The sequence below is a fragment of the Amphiprion ocellaris genome, chromosome 6 (genome assembly GCF_022539595.1).
Source record: "Amphiprion ocellaris isolate individual 3 ecotype Okinawa chromosome 6, ASM2253959v1, whole genome shotgun sequence".
NCBI lineage: Eukaryota > Metazoa > Chordata > Actinopteri > Pomacentridae > Amphiprion > Amphiprion ocellaris.
In genome coordinates, this window is record NC_072771.1 from 6,669,489 (window position 1) to 6,693,121 (window position 23,633).

Sequence of the window (23,633 nt, forward strand, 5' to 3'; positions counted from 1 at the left end):
TCTGCCTTTTGTCGTTTCAATAACACAAAGATATCAACTAATGTTCCTACAAAAATCTATTTTTTTGCAATTCCGATTATTATCTCCTACCAATGCTGTTTGCCTTGATGTGTGATTCAAGTATATAAATTTAATCTAATACTATAATTGATATAAAACTAAAAGGAAAAGAAAAATATGTTGTGTTTAAACAGTAATGCATTCATGAAAGTGAGTTCTCCTGATGTCATTTCGTTACAGACCTAACTTTTAATAAATGAACCAGATGAACAAAGCAGCTACTCACAAGCTGATTAACTTTTACAAAAAGCCAGGAAATGTAAAAGATGCCATCACAATTCAGCAGAGCTCAGGGTTATGTCTTATTCTGTCCAGAAGCCTTTCCAGCCCAGAGACATCCAATAGCAGTAGAAGCAGCAGCATTTAAAAAGCTGGACAGGGAACATATTGTGGCACTTTAATTATATTTAATTCAAAATGGATTAATCAACTAATCAGTTCAGCACTACAGTACATCTGTTCCTCTTTATAAATAATTGGATAATTGCTACTTATTCAAGTTTTCCACCTCTGCAGAAAGAAGCACTGTCTGTCCTCACTAAAACACAGAAACCACGATGGCCTCATTTGCTATTACACTATTAAATAATCACACAAGGGCTTTAAAATAACAACATTTGAGGAGGAAATAAGATCTTATCTGAACTGTTTATCCACACCATTTCCATCGCGGGTTATCATTGGGGTAATGCATCATGCATCTTCTCTTCTGTAAAGATAAATACTAATATTAAAGCCTTTCCCTGGCCTTTTCTGCAGCACCTGTGTGTGTCGACCACTGCTCATAAACAGCACGCTCCACTGAGTAACATGTGGCCAGCAGCAACACCGAGAGGTCCTCCAGGCAGGACAGGACACAGCGAGCTGGGACCGGCGCTCGGCAGTCCATTCATCACAACGTGTCCTTCAGCGCTGTACCGTCCCGCTAGGCCTGCTGCTGCACCATGGATCAACAGAGGACATGTTTGAACAGCTGACCCAAGGCCATGAAAGTAGGTACAGCAACAGCAGAGAACCATCAGGGCTGGCATATCAAAGGCCATACATCAGGCGTCCGAGAAAAATGCCTGTGATCTATGCATTGGAGAGGTTTTTCTACAAGTACTGGCCCTTCACTTGAGCCCACTCACATTACTGGGTTACCATCCTGACTGCTTTCTTAGTTAAAGAAACTCCTGCCCTTCACTCTCTGCCTTTAGTCTCTGCGTCTCCAACAGGCCTTAATGTAACACGTCGATAACAGCAGAGCCACAAACGCTCACATCAGCATATTACTGGAGGTGAAAAGGAGCTGAAAGGGCAAAAATAAAGGCAGAATTATAGATACAGTGCAAACACAACAAGAGTGAAGGGAGGGAAGGTGATGATGGGAAAGATTCACATGTTTACGACTTTCAAGCTTTTCTGTCATCAGCTCTGAAGCAGAAATATCACAGCTTGTAGAAAAGACTGATCTGCCCCGTCATCATTATTACTTCAGTGTATGTGGGAATGTTGTTTATAGGTTAGACACTGGTAAGGACTGCAACTTTGACATGACATGAATGTGATATTTGGCCCAAAAGTGCTCTGGGCTAAATGCTGAAGCTAGCATGCTAACATGCCCACAGTGAGAAATACAACATGCTGATTCGACGGCATAATCAATGACAACAATTAACATTAATATTTTTAACCAGTATGTTTTGACTGCAGTTCATTAGAATAAAATGTTTTTCTTCAATACACAAAATGAACGTTTTCACTTTGATAGAAACTTGGAAGTTTACATGCTACATACTTAACGAGAAAATCACTCAGAGAGCACAGTACTCCTCCAAGGCTGTTCATTCCCCATATGTCAGAAATGCAGCATTTGTTTATTAGTTATTGATGATCAGAAATCACAGCAACATAGAATGTGTCCATTTAATATAGATGTACCCACAAACAAAATGACCTCACACAGAGCACAGGCGTGTGTTATGCAGGTGTACATTATGTACAGATACCGAATCACGTGACCTAAATATGTAGCGGCTGGTGGGAATTGATGGGACTCAGAAACACCCCCACAATTTAATCAGTTGTTCCTTGGATCATTTCTGATGGATAAGTCCTGAAAAGTCCTCAGCGATGGATTTATAGTAGGATCACAATCATGTGATCATCAGCAAGCAGCTGACATAGTGTTCACTTGTTGTCATGGTTACAGTGACGCCGTGCCACTATCTCGCAATGATACAGAAATCTTTAACAAATCCATGGATCCAGACTATAAGCTGCATCACTGCCAAAATCTAATCACTTGGTCTTTGTGCAAGTGGTACTACACACTTAACAGACCATTTTTATCTGACTCTGTCATGTTGGAGTTTTCAGTTTAGGCCGACAGTTGTGCACTTGCATCTGTGAACCTTTGTATTTTGTACATATGATATACACGAATATTACAGATAGCAATAACATATAGCTTGTCAAAATAAAATGAGTTTAGTTTTTTGGAAGGAGATAAATCGTTTACACTGATAGAAAAAGTCATTAGAGGCTGCCCTAACACTGACGTTTAGGAGGTATGCTTACGATGATAATTATCTCCATGAGAATGTTAATATGAGCTAAAGCTGAATTGTGAAAAAGAACGTACATTTTGACTTGATAATGGTGCCAGATAAAACTTTGTGTGTCACTAAAAAGATTACAGTTCAGGAAAGCAAGTCTGTAACGAGGTTCAAGGTGATTCATCTCACTTCTGTTGAAATATGTCGACAGTTGCTGCCTTCATCGCTTTCAAACACGATGGTTTGTGAACACGCAGCTCTTAGCTATTCAGAGCTCATAATGGTTCAACTTTTTTCAGCTCACTGCGACCATGACAACCACAGGAACTAAAGAGAGGCTCTGTCACCAGCAGAAAACAGACAAATCAATGAAGAACAGTCTCATTATCCAGTCTGAGACCATCCACAACATTTATGCCAGTAGTTAGCAAACCTAGCTAAATTAGTTGTGTCAGGCTGTTGCCGTTTCCTCAGATTATACTTGGTGGATAGCTGCAGCCTGGATGAGCTGGTAGGATCAGAGGAAACTGGTGCTGTTCCCTGCTGCAGCACACACCAACATCATTCAAATACATCACCTCAGAACCAGGAATGTCCATCAAATCAATATTTAGATGTTTCACTGGGAAAGCCATTCAGATTCCAACTCTGAGAAACATAATGTCTATTAAATTTCAAATTATGCCACCTTTTAGTTGTTAAGATATTTCAGACTGGATCAAAGTAATAGACCAACCAACAGACCTAGATTGGATCTAATGTGTTTGGCCCTTCTGACATGGTTAATAAAAGCTAAAGGTGGTTGGGGACATGCAATATACACAGTAATCACACTCCTTTACTTTGGTTCCAGTGGGTGGACTGTGAAGGATTCACTTAGAAGCTCCAGTCATTCAAAAGGCCATTTACTTGAGATCGGCTGACATAGATTTCAGCCGCGACCCATACATCAACGCGACATGTTTTTCGATAACAATATTGAATTCTCTCTGACTTGATAAGAGATGAAGCTTCGCTTTTCACTTGACTCTAATTCTACAGACGCTCACACTCTGATTCTATCAAAAAATGGCCAGCAATGTAATATAAATAAAATTTAATCAGGCATGTGTGTGGTTTTCCAAACTGTGCCTGTGTGTGCATGCACACATATTCACACGTACACATCACCCAGTCGGCCTTATGGCTGCTTGGAGGTTTGCTAAATAGGACGCTATCATAAAGTAGCCTTGTAAAAAGCTCATCTGGTGCACACCATCTGTAAACACAGATATGGAGAAGTTCATGAAGCCTGTTCCACCTCACACCTCTAAATTTGGAATGTATTTCTGCATGAATGTGGTGCCAGCGTTTACTCCGCAGCACAGGCGACTGAATGTGAAAAGCACACATCGCTGCTGCTTTTTCATAAAGACGACGTGCTACTTGTGCTGATGCTTGAGAGTAATTGCATCACAAGTGTGATTAATTACAGTTTGCAGCAATAAATATGTTTATTTAGAGCACATGTAGGAATCTTCAAATCGTACATAAACAAAGAGGCATTCAGTGGATAGATATGGGTTATATATCTGGATATCCCTTCATTTGCTCTTACAGATGTGTGAAGATGGCTGTACAAAACAAGGTTATTCTTTTACACATCTGTTATCTACTATTTATGATGCATTAATGTTCCCGTTTACAATGCAAACTCTTTCCTTTAGATATCTGCTAGCTACATGTAAACCTAACAATACAGACAAACTGTTTTCCGCTCATTGCTCCTCTTAATTTGAATGTGTGTGTTTGTATAAAGTACAGTACACAGCAGTGAGTCCTTCGCCCACCACATCTAATCCCAAGTGTTTTTCACCCGCAGGGAGTCCTTTTGCAAGTGCTGAAAAACAAAACAGACAAAATAAAAATCCAATACAGACTAAAAAAACAAATAAGAAAAAAAAAAACAATCTGTGTTCCTGCGTGTTACTCACATCTCATACAAAGACTGCAATATTTTAAAAGAAACCTACTCGGCCACGGTCTAGACAGGCCTGGAATGAAGACATGTGGCTCTAAGAGCACAGCTGATTGAATCTGTGGACGGAGATGGATGAAGGGTATCTGCAGCTTTGTTTCATGATTTAGCACTGTGACTGAGCAGGCCTTCTCGCCCTGTCCTGATTGCCATCCAGTCAGATTAAGCGGGACAGAGGAGACAGTGTTCGTCCAGGACAGATTAGGCCATCATGACTCAAGCATTTTAGAGGAAATCTAACAGCGCTCTGATTCTTAAGGAAATGGCAAAGTTGAAAGTTAAGGAGCAAAAGGGAGCATGTATAGATCACTAAAATGTCGTGTTTGGTGTTACTTGTGATTCTTCTGATGTCTTTAGTTTGATTTATGATTTATCTCATCACTATGTGCAGTGCTGTGGAGCAGCAATTAATTTCATTATTTATTCATATGCACAACATTCTCTTCACTAGTTAATCATTCAGTTTGTAAAACCGTAGAAAACTGTGATTTCCCCAATGCCAAAAGTGACATCTACAGATTTCTTTGATAATGAAGCCTCCATGTCCATGTCTGTAGTAGCCGTTTCTGCAGCTTTCAATGAGACCTCTTCAGTAAGTAAACCTTCATTTCATTTATTGTTTGCTAAATATGCAAGCCAAATGTAATAGGGGTTGTTATTTTGTCTAAACAAGCCAGTAGTGCCATATCTGTCCCATTATTTCAGACAACAAAATAGGTGCTTAGTGGCAGCATTCATGTTTGGCATCCTGACAACCCCAATTTTCACTCTTCTCTTAGCTTTAGATTGGCTTCCAGCAGCTGCCAGGAGGAACTAACTGGCTCTTCAGCTAAGCAGCTCCAGGTCTGTCTTGAGATTACCTGTATAAATAAAGGCTGAATAAAAAATAAATAAAAGTATGTTCATTAGCAAGATGCTAGCTTGGTTTGCCAATTAGAGCTGTTAGAGTTAGCATAGAGTTTTTATCAGAAGCTACTAGCACATTCATAAAGGTGCTAATTGGAACCAACAATGGTTCTTCACAGTGATGCCACAAAACAACTGTTTTTAGCTTCTTTACAGCACCATTTCTTAAAATAGTTCTTTAAAGAACGCACCGAGGTGCCTCAAAGAGCAATAAAAAAAGTTCCTTTAAGCATCATACGTGGTGCTCCAAACAACCCGCCTAGTTTTATTTTTATTTGATCATCTCTTAAAGTGACATTTCATCAAAAAAGTTAGTTGTAAGAATTTGCAGTATTGCTGGGTCCCTTCCATTAAAATACATTCAATATGTTGGGGTTCAGGATTGTTTTTCAGGTAGAACGATGTATTGCTAGATGACAATTTCTCACAGTTTTCTCATCCTTTATAGACCAGATTCGTAACAGAATATCTTTCGTTACTACAGCTCAACTAATTTTTCTATTTGCTGCCAAATAACCAAATAACTACAATAAAACCGAGGAGCCGTTCATACTTTATAGAACATTGAGAACCATCCCCTACAATGGAATGTATTTTTTTACCAAACCAGTGAATTAAAAGAAGCGGCAATTATTTGCAAAGCGAAGAGAAAAACAGAAGTGGGTGATTATTTTAGCATAGATGTGTCACTATGAGAAACGCCCCTCACATATCATTACTAGTTACATTAGCAACACAAAAATATGAATTGGGGCAACTTTAATGCTTGCCATGTTGATCAAAAGAATACGCCATGACAAGGTGACTCTGCTGTGTCATCCATAAACACATTTTCTAGTTAGTTCTACGCAGCATCCACCAGGGATGAGGAATACAGCAAATGTGCCAAAAACTGCAGTTCCTCAAATGGCCACTTGAGACATGATCCAAAACTGAGTCGATCCCCATAAAACCCCATGATAAAGAGGACAACTTTACAGCAGAAATAAGCATGTTTGCAACCCAGTACAAAACCAAATGTGGTGTCTATAGATAGTTTCCTCATTGATGATACCTGTGAGGAGGACGATATTCATATAACTTCCTGGGTTAAACTGTTTTAAGACTAACAGTTATACATACTGGCCATAACAGATGAGTAGGTAGGTAGATACTGACAGCCAGAGCCATCACACCAAGCTTCAACACTGCCCTTCAGGAAACCTATTGGTGACGTCATGGATGGCTCATCCATTCTTATATTTTTATATAATGACATCTGCAGAGGACCCCGCCTACACAGAACCATGCTATAAGACAAGCTGAACCCCATAGGGGCTTTGTGAAAAAGCATGAACCAATGGCATTGCAGAGCTTGAGATCTGTATTGATATTGTGATTACTTTTTGAAGGTCCAAGGCACACCTGAGAATTGATCGCATTATTAATCGGACTTATCTCAGTCTAAGACCCAAAGCCTTGGTCTTGTTGCGGTACACTCTGGTCATGACTTTGTCTCTGTTTAGGTGATCTTGACTACAGCGCTACCTACAAGTACATATGACATGCAGAAGCTGGAAAAGGTTGAATATCTCGGTACCATTCAGTCACCCAGTGGACAGAGGAACCCAGTGAGCTGTGGGGTTGATTGCTGACTACATTAAGCCTCTTAGGCAGCATGCTGATGAATCCACTCATTGAAATGTGAAGGTAATAGTCTTGACATAGCAAAGACATAACTCACCGACTGTACCTGCAAAGTCCCCAAATGACAGCAATTCCAAGCAGGAGCTGGTCTAATATGAAGGAGGACTTTGCTTTTATTACCATCATCATTACTGTATATCATTTCTGAATGTACAGCCATTTGGTTTCATTTAAATGTAAATCTGGGCACTGAACTGCGCACGTTGTCACCCAAGGCAGCCTGACTATGATGATTCATTCTGGGATCGGCAGGGAAAATAAAAGAGCCCCTTTACTTTCTCTGAGGGAAAATAACAGATTTGACCTTTGTCTGTTTTCATGAAAGCCTTGTGCACAGCAAAATAAAAAAAAAAAAAAAAACCTTGAGATTTTTATTTTTTTTTTTCGAGAAAACAAAAGTAGCCACGGTTCTGTGTATCCTTTGCACTCTGCTGTCTTTCTGTTTTTTAATGCCCAACCTGAAAAGCAAGGACGGACACGCACAATCTGCAGCACAAGGTCAAGGTTGAAGTGAAGCCTGGGGAGAATCGACAAGTCCACATGTCAGATGAGGTTGCAGCGACAGATAACAGATAGACGCAGCATCTCATGCCATGGGGCGACGGTTACTTTGGCGAGACTTGACACGATTGTGCATCTGTGGAGCGGGGGAGATGCTGTTTGCTGCTAATGTTTATCAAACAAGGTGACCACCAAGGGCCCCAGCACACGTGCAGAGTCTGACTCTTTCCAGCAGGCAAACACGAGCAGCGCCATACTCTAATCTCAAAACATATTCTTGTAACCATAGAGAGCATTACCAGAACTTACAGCGGCATATGTTGAATTGCTAACCAATGAACTGGATGACTTCAGCAATCCCCAATCAAATATCAGATAATCCCCTTGCTCATTACTCTTCTTATTCTATACACAACCATCTCCTGCTAAATCACACATCAAATAAATTATTAATCACAAAGTCCCACATAAATGCGCCTGCATGTGAAATCAAATCAACAGGAGTCTGATCAGAAGCCTGGTTATGAGGGATATTACGTATCAGTGCAGTCAGAGAGCCTTTTGCATGTCTAAGTAGAGCTTTGTTAGGATGTAAATACACGCCAACAACTGAATCCTTATCTACACCACCATTCAAAAGTTTAGGGTCACTTAGAAACGTCATTATTGTTGAAAGAAAAGCATTTTTTTCAATGAAGATAACATTAAATGAATGATGAATCCAGTCTAGACATTGTTAATGTGGTAAATGACTATTCTAGCTGGAAATGGCTGATTTTTAATGGAATATCTCCATAGGGGTACAGAGGAACATTTCCAGCAACCATCACTCCTGTGTTCTAATGCTACATTGTGTTAGCTAATGGTGTTGAAAGGCTCATTGATGATTAGAAAACCCTTGTGCAATTATGTTGACACATGGATAAAAGTGGAAAACATTAAACATGAAATGACTCCAAACTTTTGGACGGTAAAATATATGGAAGCAACATCGTGACTGAGGAAGCTGCATCTTGAAATACCCTCTATGTGTTTAAGTAGAGTTGTGAGACAGCTGAAAAGCCTTTTAAAGTTCCCCCCAGGGAACCGTGTTTCACATGGAGGAGCCCTCCTTCGTGACCCTTCGCGTGAGTCTTGTTCCCAGCCAACGGGGGCCTGTGAACATCAGCCATTGATCCTTAAGAGCTTAAATCTTGCTGGGAACGAGCTAGTGCTATCGAGCCCCACTTTGGCTGCCGGACCGCTGCCGGTCGCCGCTGTTTGGTTCACAGAGTCAACCTTGTGGGAAAATGTCCGTGTGACACCTGTCGTTACATTTATGGGCTGGAGAGTGATGTGACGTGCAGGGAAATGGCAACACGGAAGGCACTGGGTCTGCATTTGAAGAGCTGAAGACAGCACTAGATGCCACTCTGAGTGCCACGGACACTCGTCAAGCATTCAAGGTCAATTAACAGGCAACTATTTTCACACCCGACAAGCCAGTAGAAGCATTTTAACAGCATTGTCTGATTTCAGCCTCTCAACATGTGATATTACTCTGAATATCTGTGAGTTTAATACTACTGGTCACATAAATGAGCATTTTTCACACAAAAAAACCCTGTTCAATAAAGAAACAATCAATATTGACAGTAATTGTTTATGATAGTCGGTTTTATTCGGCTACACATCAACACACTTTGTTGGTGTGATAAATCTAAAGTCTGATTACAGCCATAATTGAATCTGTCGTGTGAACAAACACGACGTCCAGAGAAGAGAGGACCCGCAGGTTTCAGATCTTCTGCCTCTGTCAGCTCTTTGATGATGACTCCTTTGGTACAGAACATCACAGGAGAACAAGAGCTCAGTTTACTGATGCACTTTACCTCGCAGGGGTTCAAACTCGGCGACTGCATTAGTAATTCTGCTCTTTTTTTTTCTTTTCTTTCCTTGATTTTAAGCAAAAACACATGAGAAAAGCTGTATATTTGTATGGAGCAACGTGCTCGTATCATCAGTTTTTGTTCACTAGGAGACTACCAGTGGGGTTACAGGAGAAAAGTCAGCAGTCATGAGGCACAACCAACTAGACATGTCAGATTGAGCCCAGATATCTCCTGACAGCATCATCAGTTAACCCTTATTTTGTGACCCACTGTTGAGAAAGAAGCGTCTAATGAAAGATCCTATCAGCTCGTATTATGGGAATTACAGGACAGTGTTTTTGGAGTTTACAGAACATCAGTATATCCTGCTGCTTCCATTCTGGTCATTCTATTATTCAGCTTTGTAAAGGTGCAATCATAAAGCACTGAAGTTCCTTTTAACTTCTTGTAGCTCATAAATATAATTATGCAACCAGATGGTAAGGGATGCAAGGAGATTCAACGTGCTCATGTCATTTCTCTCCGTTGTTTCAGCATGTTTTTTTTCTTTATTTGTTAACATGACTTATCACCATTTCCTCACAATATACCCAGAAAACAGTAGGATCTATAAGATGACAAAGACGGAGACTTTGCACAGGGATGTTCAGCAGTCAGGATGCTGTATCGTTCATTTATTACTGCATTGGGTTCAGCTCCATCAGCTGCCATACAGTGAGTTTAGAGTGGCTCCATGGAACCAGATCAGATTCAGATCTCTGTCCATGCTCACCTACAACCTACACTCACCAGAATCTGGAGAATGTGTTCGCTGCTGCAGGCGGTAAAGTGAGGAACATACTGAGTTGTGGGAGACTGATGAAGAATTTTTCAAGCAGAACCACATGACTGGAAGGCAGATTCTGCCGGAGTTAGCTGTGATATTTGATTCAAACTGCAGTGCAGCTTCTTAAAATCACTAAAATCGCAGCTCCAGAAAAGTCTCTGCATTGAACAAAACAGAAAATTCGATCTGGGGTCTAAATCAATCGTGCTTCTTGAATGTCTTCTCTGTTACGATACTCTAGCAGGCAGAGGCGGGTTTCCATCATTCACCAGGATCTCCACTTGGCACAAACACCTCTCATTCAGCCAAATTTCATCTAAAACATCTTCAGTATTTTATTTCTATTTTTTGTCAACTATGCAGATTTAAACCTCCTTCTAAAGTGCATAGTACCAGCCGAAACCCGCCTCTTCTGCCCTTTCCACACACAAAAAAAGCGTATTTCGGTGCGTCAGTGTGTTTTTCTTTATTTGTGCATGATTTCAGCACACATTCACCCAGCACCCTGCACAAGCCGCCTTCCACACCTCTTTATTTTCCCTGACACTGTGTCCAGTTTATATATATTACATCTATGAGGCAGAAGATGGTTTAGAAGCAGCAGCGCTGGTAACTCAGAGGAGATGGTGACATGCCTGTTGCACAGAGAGCTGCGTTAAAGCTGCTTCTGGACGCAGCGCGGTCGTGATGATGGATTCATTAAAGACTCAAAACGGTGTAGAAACGGGACAATTAGCATCGATTTGAGAGGGATTTGAAAAAGGAGAAACAATGTGGGAAGTTGCCAGGCTGAGCTGTGTCTGTGGTGAATCAGCAGCAGAGCTCCGCTGCGCATTGGAGGGAGCGGACTGAAACAGTGACAAAGTCCGAGGATGAATCAAAAACAGCTGGAACCTGGACGCGATGTGCGCGGGGATGCGTTTGCAAACCCTGACCAATTACCAAGATCTGTACAATCGTGACAAGTGGTGCGTAACCAGGAGGATGGCACAAGGAAAATGTTTAGTACCAAGCCGGGGAGAGCGTTCCCAGCGCAGTGACACCCAAAGTAGCAATGCACGCACACGGACACGTCTCTTACCTTTGGAGATCACGGATGCTGTGCAATAAACGAGGAGCAGGAGGCCCGGGATGAAGAGGTAACGTCCTTTAGTCAGCGCACTCATACCGACGCGTAGCTCTCCGCGGATCCGCTACAGAGGAGCCGGACTCCGGGTCCCTGGTGCCTCCTCTCGCCTCCTCCGAGCTGGACCAGTTCCTCCTGTAAACCAGGGAAGGGGACAGTTTGGCGCTCTGGTAGGAGGAGAAGCAGCAGAAGAAGTGAGTGGCTTGCGGGCTGGACTGTTGATCGAAAGGGCAGAAGCATCTTCACTTGACTTTTGCTGTGCGTGTGTGCGCAGCGGGAGAGACGTGCGCTCCGAGTTTACCTCCCTTTCCAGGCATCATCATCCCGGAGCCTGCCTCGTGCTAACCAATGGCAGAGGGAGAAAGGCAGAGAGGAGGAGACCGAGTGGTAGGCGACACGCAGGCCTGATCTCTCCAGCAGCACTTCTACTGTAGCCCAGGATGGATCAGGAACAGGGACGACGGGGAATGCTGGGAATAATGGCCAAAGAACAGAATAAGACATGAGGCATAGAGTTCATTTCATCCAACCATGCAGCCTGCATGTCCTGCTTCCATTAAAATCTGATAAATTTAAGCCAAAGGGAAGCACTGACACACACCGATAGATCTTATTCATCCCTTAATGTTACCCTTTGGGTTTTTTTTCTTTAAAGACAGAGAAACACCGTTCATACCATCAAACACAGAACCAAAAATTTGACATATTAGTCACTTAACCATTTAAATCAACCAATCATACAGTGCAGTTAACATACACTTGGTCATATAAAGAAACATTTCAAATAACCAAAAAAAAAAAAAAAAGCAAATAAACATTTCACCAACCATTGGCGTCTTTGGACTGAATCCATGAGTGGACTTGGCTCTTCTTTGTTCTTTCCTCGTGTCTCTCTTCTGAAGATCGTTTGCCAGACTGGCTGAGCTCCCCCGTGTCCTTCCCAGGTGCTCTCAATCAGTGATCACTGATCAGGTGTCAAGCACCAGGTGTCAGGTCCCTCCTTGCTGCTACCAGTGCATTCTGGGAAGTGTAGTTTTTTAGGTCCCATGTCCTGAGATTCAGCTCAACAGTGGTTTTAGCTCTAACGTACAGTTTTGATTAAAGCTAAAATAAAATTTTTTAAAAATCACATCTTCATTCATTTGTTATTGAAATAAGAATTGGTTCTCAACTAACTTACCTGGTTGAATAAAGGTAAATAAGTAAATAGATGAATCTTACATTTTTTTAAAACAACACTTTACAGAACAATATCCTACGTGGGTACATTGTCAGTTTATGCATGTCCATCCATTAATGTCAGCTCAGACTTCTGCTGTGTTCAAAGTGATGTGAAAATGTTGCAGGTCTGACCCTGTAGCTTTTGTAGAAAAGTGAGCAGGGTGTTCATTCAGACATGAAGCTGACAGTCAGATCCGTGAATGAAAAGGAGTGCATGTCTGAAAGGGAGTTTAGTGACTGCATGATTAACCAGGAGATGTAATTCTCTGTCAAGAAATGGTTAAAACCACACTACTGTTCAAAAGTTTGGGGTCACTTAGAAATGTGCTTATTTGTGAAAGATAAGCAGTTTGTTTCAATGAAGATACCCTTAAATGAATGATAATTCCAGTGTAGACATTGTTAATGTGGTAAATGACTATTCTAACTGGAAACGGCTGATTTTTAATGGAATATCTCCATAGAGGTACAGAGGAACATTTCCAGCAACCATCACTCCTGTGTTCTAATGCTACATTGTGTTAGCTAATGGTGTTGAAAGGCTCATTGATGATTAGAAAACCCTTGTGCAGTTATGTTAGCACATGGATAAAAGTGTGAGTTTTCATGGGAAACATGGAATTGTCTGGGTGACCCCAAACTTCTGAACAGTAGAGTATATCTACCATCTTACATGTTTGTCCTCTGACACATGCAGAAACTAAACAAAGCAGGACATCTATAATGTTCTTGTTTCATAATAATTCATAGACGGTAAAATGCAGCTCCCCTCACCTTTTCACTGCACATTCCTTAAGAAAAACACACACGGTTTGTCCACCATTAAGCATTTATATAGCTGCTTGGCTCACTCCAACAATAACTGCAAATCAACACTTTCAAAAAGCCACCCACATTACTTTCTGTTCATAATCTTTGCTTTTCTGTCAGAAATTTCAGCAACTCTGCTGCTGATGTTGGGAATATCTCTGGCAAGCTTCCCCTCCGTCAAGCAGAGCTCAGGCTGTTTGTCAGGAAGTTCTTGACCTGATTCTGCGTTCAACATATTCTGCATTCAATTATGTTCTCACTCTCATCTGACACAGAAGTGAGGTTCTGTAATCAGTGTGACCAGCAGGAATCTGTGTATGGAATGGCTGTAAATTTCAATTTGTGGATATGAAGAAAATGAGATACTGTGAGGCAGGAAATCTTCACTGCATCTGAATGATCAAACTGGAATTGATATATTTTATTATATCTGTACTTTAATATTTGACTTTATCTGTCACAATTATTTTTCAGATCGACTGAGCTCATCACTGATTGGTAGCTGAAATTTAGATGTGAACAACTATAAAATACCAAAACCTCAAAGTTTCCTGTTGCTGATATGTTGCTTTGACAGGAACATATCAGACATTTCAGTGACTAAAATTTCATATTTCATGCATTGTGAAAATGTGTCTGTGTATTTATGAAAATGTTATTTTAACCTCCATATTGGATTTAAGTTACAGTGGTAGAAAAAGCTTTCAGACAGCCCATCATTTGTGAAATATCACATTAAGAATCACTCTTAGGTCTTCAAGTGTAATTTCTTTTAGTCCAGTCACAGCCAGAATACTAAACAAATCCTAAAAAGTCGTTAAAAACTTAAAATCGGTTCCATAAAAATACCTCAGAAATGTTGAGTATTGGGTCATTTTGGTTCCAACGATCCACTAGTGAAGGTTGTCCTTTTTATTTAAGTTTAATTAAGTTTTTGTTGCCGTACTTCGTGTCTGTATAAAGTAACACATTTGAAAGTTCTTCAGAGACAAAAATGGATAAAACAAGGAACCTAACGCAGGAAACACACCTGAAGATCCAGATTCTCAGCCAAGAAAGGTCCAGCTGCCACCAGATATCCAGGAAGTGCAGATGCAGTCCTTCAGCTGTTGGATCCACTCTGCAGAAATACAGACCAATCAACAGCTTGGAAGACAAACCAAGATCTGGACGTCCAAAGGTTTCTTCAGCAAGAAATGACTGCATCCTGATCCACAGGAAAACCACTGACTGACAGCTTCAGCAGCAGTGGTCAAACCAAACTGGTGTCCAGTGTTCCATCCAACTTTTAGATCATGGCTGAAGGTCCTACAAGGCTGTCAAGAAGCTCCTGACCAATGAGAGACAGAGGTTAGCCCCAAGAACTGGACAGACAGGAAGTGGAAGAAGATTCTGTGGTCAGATGAGTCCAGTTTCCAGCTTCATCTTCCTCCTGCTAATGTGAAGTTACGCAGAAGGCCAGGAGAAGCATTATCTCCAGCTTGGACAGGACCTACTGTCAAGCATGGTGGAGGCAGTAGCATGGTTTGAGGATACATGGCAGGAGAGCTAAATATTAATCTGATGATGTTATGGTTGATTTATTTTTTGTTCAGTTTTGAACACATTCTCTGTTATCTGTTGACTTTGATACCCACAGTGTTGAGAACTTAGTTTGGTTTTTCTTGTAAACAATAAACAAAAATATATAATTTGTATTTGTTTGTGTCTGTGTAATGCAGCCACACCTTTAGAAACACAAAAAAAGATTTTTTCCACAAATATTTCATTATAGCATTTGAGATTGTGTAAAATTTTAAGGGTGTCTGAAAGCTTTTTTTCACCACTGTACTTCCTTGAATTCATATATTTTTTAAAAAGTAATAAAATAAGAAATTGCTTATTTAGAATAATGTCACTCAGCATAAAACCTTGCATTAATAGACTTAATATCTCAGCCATGCCTCAGAGTTGCCCTGAACATCATTGTTCTAAACCTAGCATTGGGAACTACACCTGGACTCCTCACTAATCTAAAGGGTTCACTTATGTCCATTTAGGATATGCATCAGCATGCTTTAGTGGCATCAAACCAGCAACCAGAGTACATGATGTCTTGTTGCTCCACAATTAGCAAACTGCGTTTTTACATTATCAAGTGTTCGAGGAAAGTCTGATGATTTTTGCCTGGTTTGGTCCTTCTCTTTAGTCACAGAAGTTGTGAAACAGTTTGGCCACGATGCTGAAAATGTTGTCCAGCTCAGTGCTGTGGGAAATGAGATGGTAACATACCATTTTCAAGTATCGTTAACTGGTTTTTGTGGTTCTTTATTTTGTTCGGAGAAATTCACCCTTTGGCATCTCCAGCAAAACTCAATAGCATCATGCTAGTTAAACTTGGGGCTTAGTGGTTAGCAACGTTGCCTCACAGCTAGAAGATCCCCGGTTCGTGTCCCGGCCTTCCTGGGATCTTCCTGCATGGAGTCTCCATGTTCTCCTGTACATGTGTGGCTTTTCTCCAGGTTCTCCAGCTTCCTCCCACAGTCCAGAAACATGATGAGGTTAATTGGTGATTCTAAATTGTCTGTAGGTGTGAATGTGAGTGTGATTGTTTGTCTCTATATGTAGCCCTGTGATAGACTGTTACCTGTCCAGGTGTCCCCTGTCTTCATCCTCAGTCAGCTGGGATAAACTCCAGACTCCCTATCCTTCCCCATACAACTCTCTGTCACTCTGTCGCTGTGTGGTGGGACACTGTCTTGCTGGGGAACACTGGGTTGGTCTGCAGCAGTGTGTAGATGGTTTCCCAGCAGAACGTCGCATTTTAACGGGATGTTATTCACTTCACCTGTCAGTGGTTTTAATGTTGTGGCTATTTGTTGGATCATGAGGGCTAACCCTGCAGGGTGCTTGGGTACCACTTCATTTTAATACATTTTAAGTGCCTAGCTGCTGAGATTCTCATTTTTCATCCCTGATATGCAGCTTTGGCCCACATCCAGGATGATATAACTTATGCAGCCACACAGTTTCTATCTGTGACCCTTTTCCGGAGCGGCTGTTTTAAAATGAATCATCTGTAAACATCTGAAATATCAGTTGGTGACAGAGCTTTCAAAATCACAGCTTTAGTATCCCCATTGCTAGTAAAATTTGTTTGATTCATTCATAGTTTCTGCTGATAAAGTCCACAGTTGCTTCCTACAAAAAAAGCCTACTACTGTGCAAAAATCAAGTAAAACTGTGTTTACACACACTAAGAAATTTCAGTTGTAAATCTGCATCCATCTGTCCCAATGGTCAGTAACATTCTTAGTATTAAACATAGTATTGAGGAGGTGCTGAGTAGAAGAGGACCACACTTACAATGAATCAGATTTTACTGAACTTAGAACTTCATAAAACAACCTCTGTCTGTGCTGACCACTTTCATAACAGCCTGTTCTGGACGGAGCACTCGTGACTCTTGTAGCTTTTGATTTAAAATGACTGGGAGAACAACCAGATAAGTACATCCAGCCATGCAGATAAAACAAAGTGGGCAGCCCTTTGTTTTCATGGATGGAGAGAGCTGAAAGAATGGTACACAACTATTTCAACTGTACTTGACTGGAGAGCAGCAGTGGGATTACTGTGTTTAATAGTTTTAGTTCCACTGTAACTCCACTGCCGGGGTCAACCTGCCTTCCAAAAATCATGGTGATGTACAGCAGTGACTAATATGTTTTACAGAAAGCACAAAATGTTCATTGGGTTTCTGAACATTATCAAAAATGTCACTGTCAAACAGTGTCGTGTTTTTCTTCCTGGAAACTAAAGTATGACCAAAGAGCATAAAGTCATGTTAAAGCACTGCACTCAGAGGAAAACTGCAGTTCTGGTCACTGAGCCTGTGTGTTCTGTGAAACAATCTAAATAGTATTTCATATTAGACATTTTGCCATCCCATTCCCAGCTAAATGTGAACTAATAACCATGTTGCCATGATAACAGTCAGACAACCGAAGAAAGCCGAGGCTCCTAATTAAATCGTCTACTAGATGTTACACGTGGACGCTAAACTGCTAGTTTGGAAAGAAAAAGAAAAATGTGTGAAGCTGGATAACATTTTGTAATGAAGGAACATCAATGAACATATTTAGCAGATATTTTCAAATATTACCAAATATTTTGAACTTGAACAAAGCAGTGATATGTTCACCAGCAACACACTCTTTTCCTGCTATAATATCCAGTCCTGCAACACAATAACCACTAATAACCACATAACTACTACATTATGCAACTTTTCCATGGTTATGCATTTTAGGCAACAAAGGCTCTTTGAAAAAGGTCAAGAAAAGGTCATCATTTGCTGTGGAAAAGTCCACAGGGATTAATTTGTCTCCCAAAACTGATGCTCTTATGCAACTAAACTGCATTATACATGAAGGGAATGTCCTTCCTGTCTTCTCTCCTCTTCCGTTTGTGATGTATAACAAAGACATATTTAATCAACACCTCTCTGCCATTTATTGTATTGCTTTCCAACTGTTGCTCATTCTCAAATCATACATTAAATGGAGCAGGACTTATCACCCCAGTGCCCTGAAACCTGACAGGGTGTATTTTAAACCAGAACAATATTTACCTGAACCTGATCTACCAACGAGTGAAAACAAAACCGACATGTAAACCTAGCATTGAAAACTATACCTGAGCTCCTCACTGATTGAAAGATTTCACTTTGTTGTTACTCTGCTTTGAGTCATGGACACACAGAAGAAGAAGTGGATAATGGACTGCAAGATGGAGTCACAAGCTGGAAACTATTTTCAAGCTTCCTCCAGAAGATACTTCAGTGCTTTTTGTCCATTTAGGAGTAATAATATTACTATTATTACTGTCCTGAGCCTGCCTGAAGAGTTGGTACAAGTATTGAACCCTTCATCATTAAGAAGCAACAGCAGCTCTGCTAGAGATGTCAGAGATGTCCTGGCACTCCTTGGACAACACAATATATGAAGCACAAGGTTGTGTCAGTAGAGATGGAGAGAACAGCATGCTTGCCAGTATCTGTGTTAATGTGAGCCAGTCATTAATCACCATCACACATGAATCGTGCTTCAATAATAACCTAACTTCACGTCTAATCCATGGTGATGAATGCAGTAGGGGGACATCAGCACAATGAAGGTGGAGCGCCTCAGGAGGAACATGAAGCTCAGGAGTGTTAGCTTCATTCCTGCTACACAAACAAACTCTGGGTTTTAATTAGGCTGATTTGATTGTCTGGGAAACAAAGAGCTGGAAATTCACCCAGAGGTGCTGCAATTTTACGTAAACATGGAATTTGGTAGATTTTTTTTTTTAAATTCCAAATTGATGACTGAATAAGAAAATGTGGATCTGCCAATGATATATTGTGCTAGTTGTTTGGTTTTTTATGTGTGTTTGTTTCTTTGTTTTTAATTACTCCATCAAGGAACGGCGGAGTTATGTGACCATCGGTGGATGAAATTTTCAGGGAAGGTCAGAAATGACACAAGGACCGTCTGATTAGAGTTTGGCAGTGATGCGGCTTATAGTCTGGATCCACGGCTTTGTTAAGGAATTTCCATTGCCAGATATAGCAGCCGGCACGGCATCACTGTAACCATGATGTGAACACTGTGTCACTTACCTGCTGATGATCACATGATTGGGATCCTACTACAAATTGACTGTGATTTATCAGTTGGAAATCATACAAGGAACAAATGATTAAATTGTGGGGTGTTTCTGAGTCCCATCAATTCCCGCTGCCCGCTACATATTTAGGTCATGCAATGTAGCAAACCCCAGCCAGACAATGGTGAAGCTCCTGATGTTTCACAAAGCCTTTATTTACGTTCAGCCAACAGCCTTATTTTGAACACAAACTCAGACTAACGGATTTGGATGAAATTTTCAGGGAATGTCAGAAATGACACAAGGACCAAGTGATTAGATTTTGGCAGTGATGCGGCTTATAGTCTGGATCCATGGATTTGTTAAGGATTTCTGTATCATTGCCAGATAGCAGCACGGCGTCACTGTAACCATGACAACAAGTGAACACTACATCAGCTGCCTGCTGACGATCACATGATTGTGATCCTACTACAAATCCACCAATGAGGACTTATCAGGACTTATCCATCAGAAATGATCCAAGGAACAACTGATTAAATTGTGGGGGTGTTTCTGAGTCCCATCAATTCCCACCGCCCGCTACATATTTAGGTCACGTGATCCGGTATCCGTACATAACATACACATGCATAACACACGCCTGTGGTCAGCGTAAGGTCATTGTGTTTGCGGGTACATCTATATTAAATGGACACATTCTATGATGGGTTAAACAAATGCTGCATTTCTGCCATATGGGGGAATGAGCAGCCTTGGAGGAGAACTACACTCTCTGAGTGCTTTTCTAATTTTAGGTTTACTCTAGCATTTTTGATAGCTTTGGTGTTTTTCCTGTTGATAAAATGGGTTTATTTCTTATGTAACTTTGGTTTTCCATGGATTTCATACTCCCAGTGCATTAGCCTGCTCATTGGGTGCCCCTCCACTGCAGCAAAACGCTTTAACTCTTTAACCTCTTTCATAGAACAGATGTTAGTGACCCTGGTTTTAATAAACCATTCTGTTCTTTTGACCCACACTGACTGTGGGCTTCCTTATTGTAGTTCACTTGTATTCATTATTGTATTAAAAGCTGAGACAGATGAAAATACAGAAACATAGAAATGCGTGGCAAAGATAGGATTTAGTCAATATTTTAGAGACCAACACTCCAGAATTTCACAAGCCATGTTTTCAGGGGAGCTCATGCTTTATTAAAAGAAGCCAAGTTCCCCCTGGCTTCCCTGTAGCTCGCACCTTGACTGCAGGGAAAGTGAGAAGTTCAACCACTACAGAGCAGCAAAAGCAGGATTTTCCTGTAAAGGTCACACACACACCGACCAGAGCAACTGTTCTCACTTACTTTGGTTTGATTAGACGTTTTCAAACGTTCGTGTGCTCGGTCTTCCTCACATTTCTAAGATTTTTGTGCATCCCATAGTTAAGGACAACATTAGTAATCGTGATTTCCATCAAATTTTACACATTTTGTATCATACAGTATGGTAATATTTTGTAATCTTTAACTAAACTACTGGTTTAAATACATTTAACCAAACACCCCTTTGTGTCTGTGCCTTTAAAACTCATAACTGAGGCTCCCATGTGAGGCGATGCTTCCCTTCCTCACCAGGTTTGCATTGAGTGTTACTTAATGAATTGCCGGTCTGTGGAGATATAAAGCAATAGATGGAATTATTCCTGCCTGAAAGAAGTACAGATATGCTTCTACAAAAGAACAACAAAAGGTTAATAATATATTTACAGCTCTTTTGCTAATATTGATTGCTTATCTTGACTGTGGCGCCTGCAGAGGCTGGCGATCCCTGAACTAGAAACAATAAAAACATTATTAAGCTACAATAAAATATAATTATACAAGCAATATCAGGATTCCCACCTGGTGTGCTGTTGCTGGCATTATTAAAAAACATTCCCGTTATCTGCAACATGAAACAGAGACAATATGGCTCAATTTAATTTACCTGATAATTGATGCACTGCTGGTAAAGAGCGAGATGATTCCCTTGGTGTTCATGGAGTCAATGGTTTGTTTGTGGAGCAGGCTGTGGAGGTCGAGGACCTGTGGGAACAAATCCAGGACGAGGCTCCGATATCTGACCTTCAGCAGTCTCACATTCCCCAGCTTATCTCTGATCAAACTCATATGAGGCTCAGTGTTTGCAAAATACTGGAGCAGATCATGTTCAAACACGGTGTGGGTCACAACACCAAAGTAGAAATGACATTTCATTGCATCGGACTGGTGTTGCCGTGCCAACGGCGTAACAAGAAAACATGAATCGCTTGGATGATCTTCCCAGCTTCCATCTACAGCAGTTCCAGCTAGAAAACACATTCTAAATCTGCATTTTGATGAATAATGTTCTGATCAGACTTATATATCTGCATATAAGGTAGACCAGCCAAAGTCATGGTCTACCTTCACACATGGTAAAGTGGTTATTATTCTTATATCATTTAAAAATACTGACAATAAAGTGACGTATGAATTAAATCGAAGCTATTTACAGTCATGTGAAACAGTAAGGACCTGTTGCTTCATATGAAAGGTGAAGATCTGATCTTCTTTGAAACATCTGTAAAGGTGACGTTAAACAAATGACATAAATGTGACTTCTGTTCAAACTTACTTTTTGACTTGTGCTTACTTTTTCATGACTACACTGACATGAAGCTGCAGGTTTTCAGGCACTTTCTCATTATTAAGCACCAAAGAGCCGATAGAAAAAGCTTTCAAAGATTTCTCCAGTTGCATTTCAAACTTGGAAGTTGGTGTGAATGATCTTTACAAGTCAGAGATTGGTAATACGGTTCCTCCAATACACCATGAACCTGGCACCATTTAATCCCCAGCATAACTGCAGCCTGTAGAGGTGTCATCAGTCAGAATGAATTACACCTTTGTGGAGAAGGTGCAGAGCCTTTAGAGGATAAGGCTGGTGATACACCTTTTTTTTTTTTTTTTTAAATCTTAACCAATCCCATCAAATGACCCGAATGAATGAATGCATCCTACATGTATGTAGCAGTTTTCTGCGGTGTATCTAAGCTGGCTTTCTTTTATTCCTTTGTGCTTTAGTGCTTCATTGTTGTCCAAAAGATGTCACATGTCGTTGCAAGAAAAACAAAGGTGAAACTGTATCAGGGTATACTTGTCAGCCGTCAGCTACAATACAGACCCCTGAGCAGACATCATGAATGTCATTTATCACTCTGGTGTTTTCCTGCTATGACATGTCAGAGTGTGTTTCATGAGAAAGGTCTAGTGTCGTTAAAGACACATGAATGAGACATTAGAAATGCACAAGGGTTTTTCAGTTCATAGAGTCTCTGAACAGAGCTGTAACTTTGCAAAGCTGGTTGTGAAGTTACAGCTAGCACTTCTAGCAGCACAACTTTGTGAAAAGCAGCAAGTAAAACTGGGTTACTCGCAAAAAGTAGCACCAGTCGCTGACATACTGTAAATTCAATCAGATGATGATGCTGTGAGACTCTCAGGAAAGAGAAACTGCAACATGTAGGGCAATGATGAGCACATGTTGTATTGTAGTGGTTGGTCAGGAAACTCAAAGCTGTTCTCATTGTCAGGGTGTCAAACACTGCCAGTTTGTCAAAGCTATTTGTGTCTCAGAGACACACACGGCGTCCTTTGTCCCACCTGTGACAGTGTTTGATGCTGACAGACATATAGGAACATTTCCACTCTAAAAGGCCTGATAAAGAGGTTGAAGAGGTGGAGGTTGTAGGATTATCTCCCAGGGGAGCAAAGTTTGCGTCTTGTGTTGGACCTTTAATTATTTTTAACTTAGTTTTGTTTTGTCTTGTGACTTAAATCTAATTTCTGTCAGTCTGTGGTTAAGTTAAGCATCAGAACTACTTGATTAAGTTTAGATAAAGATCATGGTTTGGGTTAAAATACATCCTTTTATAACACTGACCGAATGGTACAAAACAAATCAACAAAGCAGTGACAGTGATGTCACAAACTAAGAACATTTGGATTCATGCTGTGTGTTTCGGACTATTTTTATAGGTCTATCGGACTACTCTGTGCTGTGAAAAATGGCACTAAAGGATACACAGTGTGTTCATGTTATACTCAGGGGTTGGAAATGGCACCAAGTTTGCAACTATTATACAAAGTAAAAGAGTCTATAATCCATGAAGGCTGTCATCAGGCACAGCGGTGCTTTAGATTCATGCTAACTGTAACATCATCACAGTAAAGTCGCTTTACAGCAAATCTTGTGACTCAGTAGTCATCTTGGTAATGTCTCTAGGATCTTATTTTAGGTTAGCAAAATCAGATCCCTATTTAAATGAATAAGAAAGGCCATAACTGCAACTTAAATGGCCACCAGGACATAATACCTGCATAGATGAAATCATTAGTCAGGTTTTAAGAAAATAATTACGTTATGACTTTGATCCTCCG

The 23,633-nt window shown here is 40.6% G+C and overlaps 1 protein-coding gene across 3 annotated transcripts in view; it reads right to left on the minus strand.

Moving 5' to 3' along the window:
* The window catches only part of unc5db (unc-5 netrin receptor Db), a 249,586-nt gene extending 236,997 nt beyond the window's left edge, over window positions 1–12,589 (minus strand). For 2 of the 3 annotated variants that reach the window (XM_055011602.1, XM_055011600.1), the window contains exon 1: window positions 11,489–11,826. In XM_055011602.1, the coding sequence (XP_054867577.1) occupies window positions 11,489–11,573 (85 nt within the window). In that variant the 5' untranslated portion in view covers window positions 11,574–11,826. The other variant, XM_055011601.1, reaches the window with a different exon arrangement.
* Window positions 12,590–23,633: the final 11,044 nt, after the last annotated feature.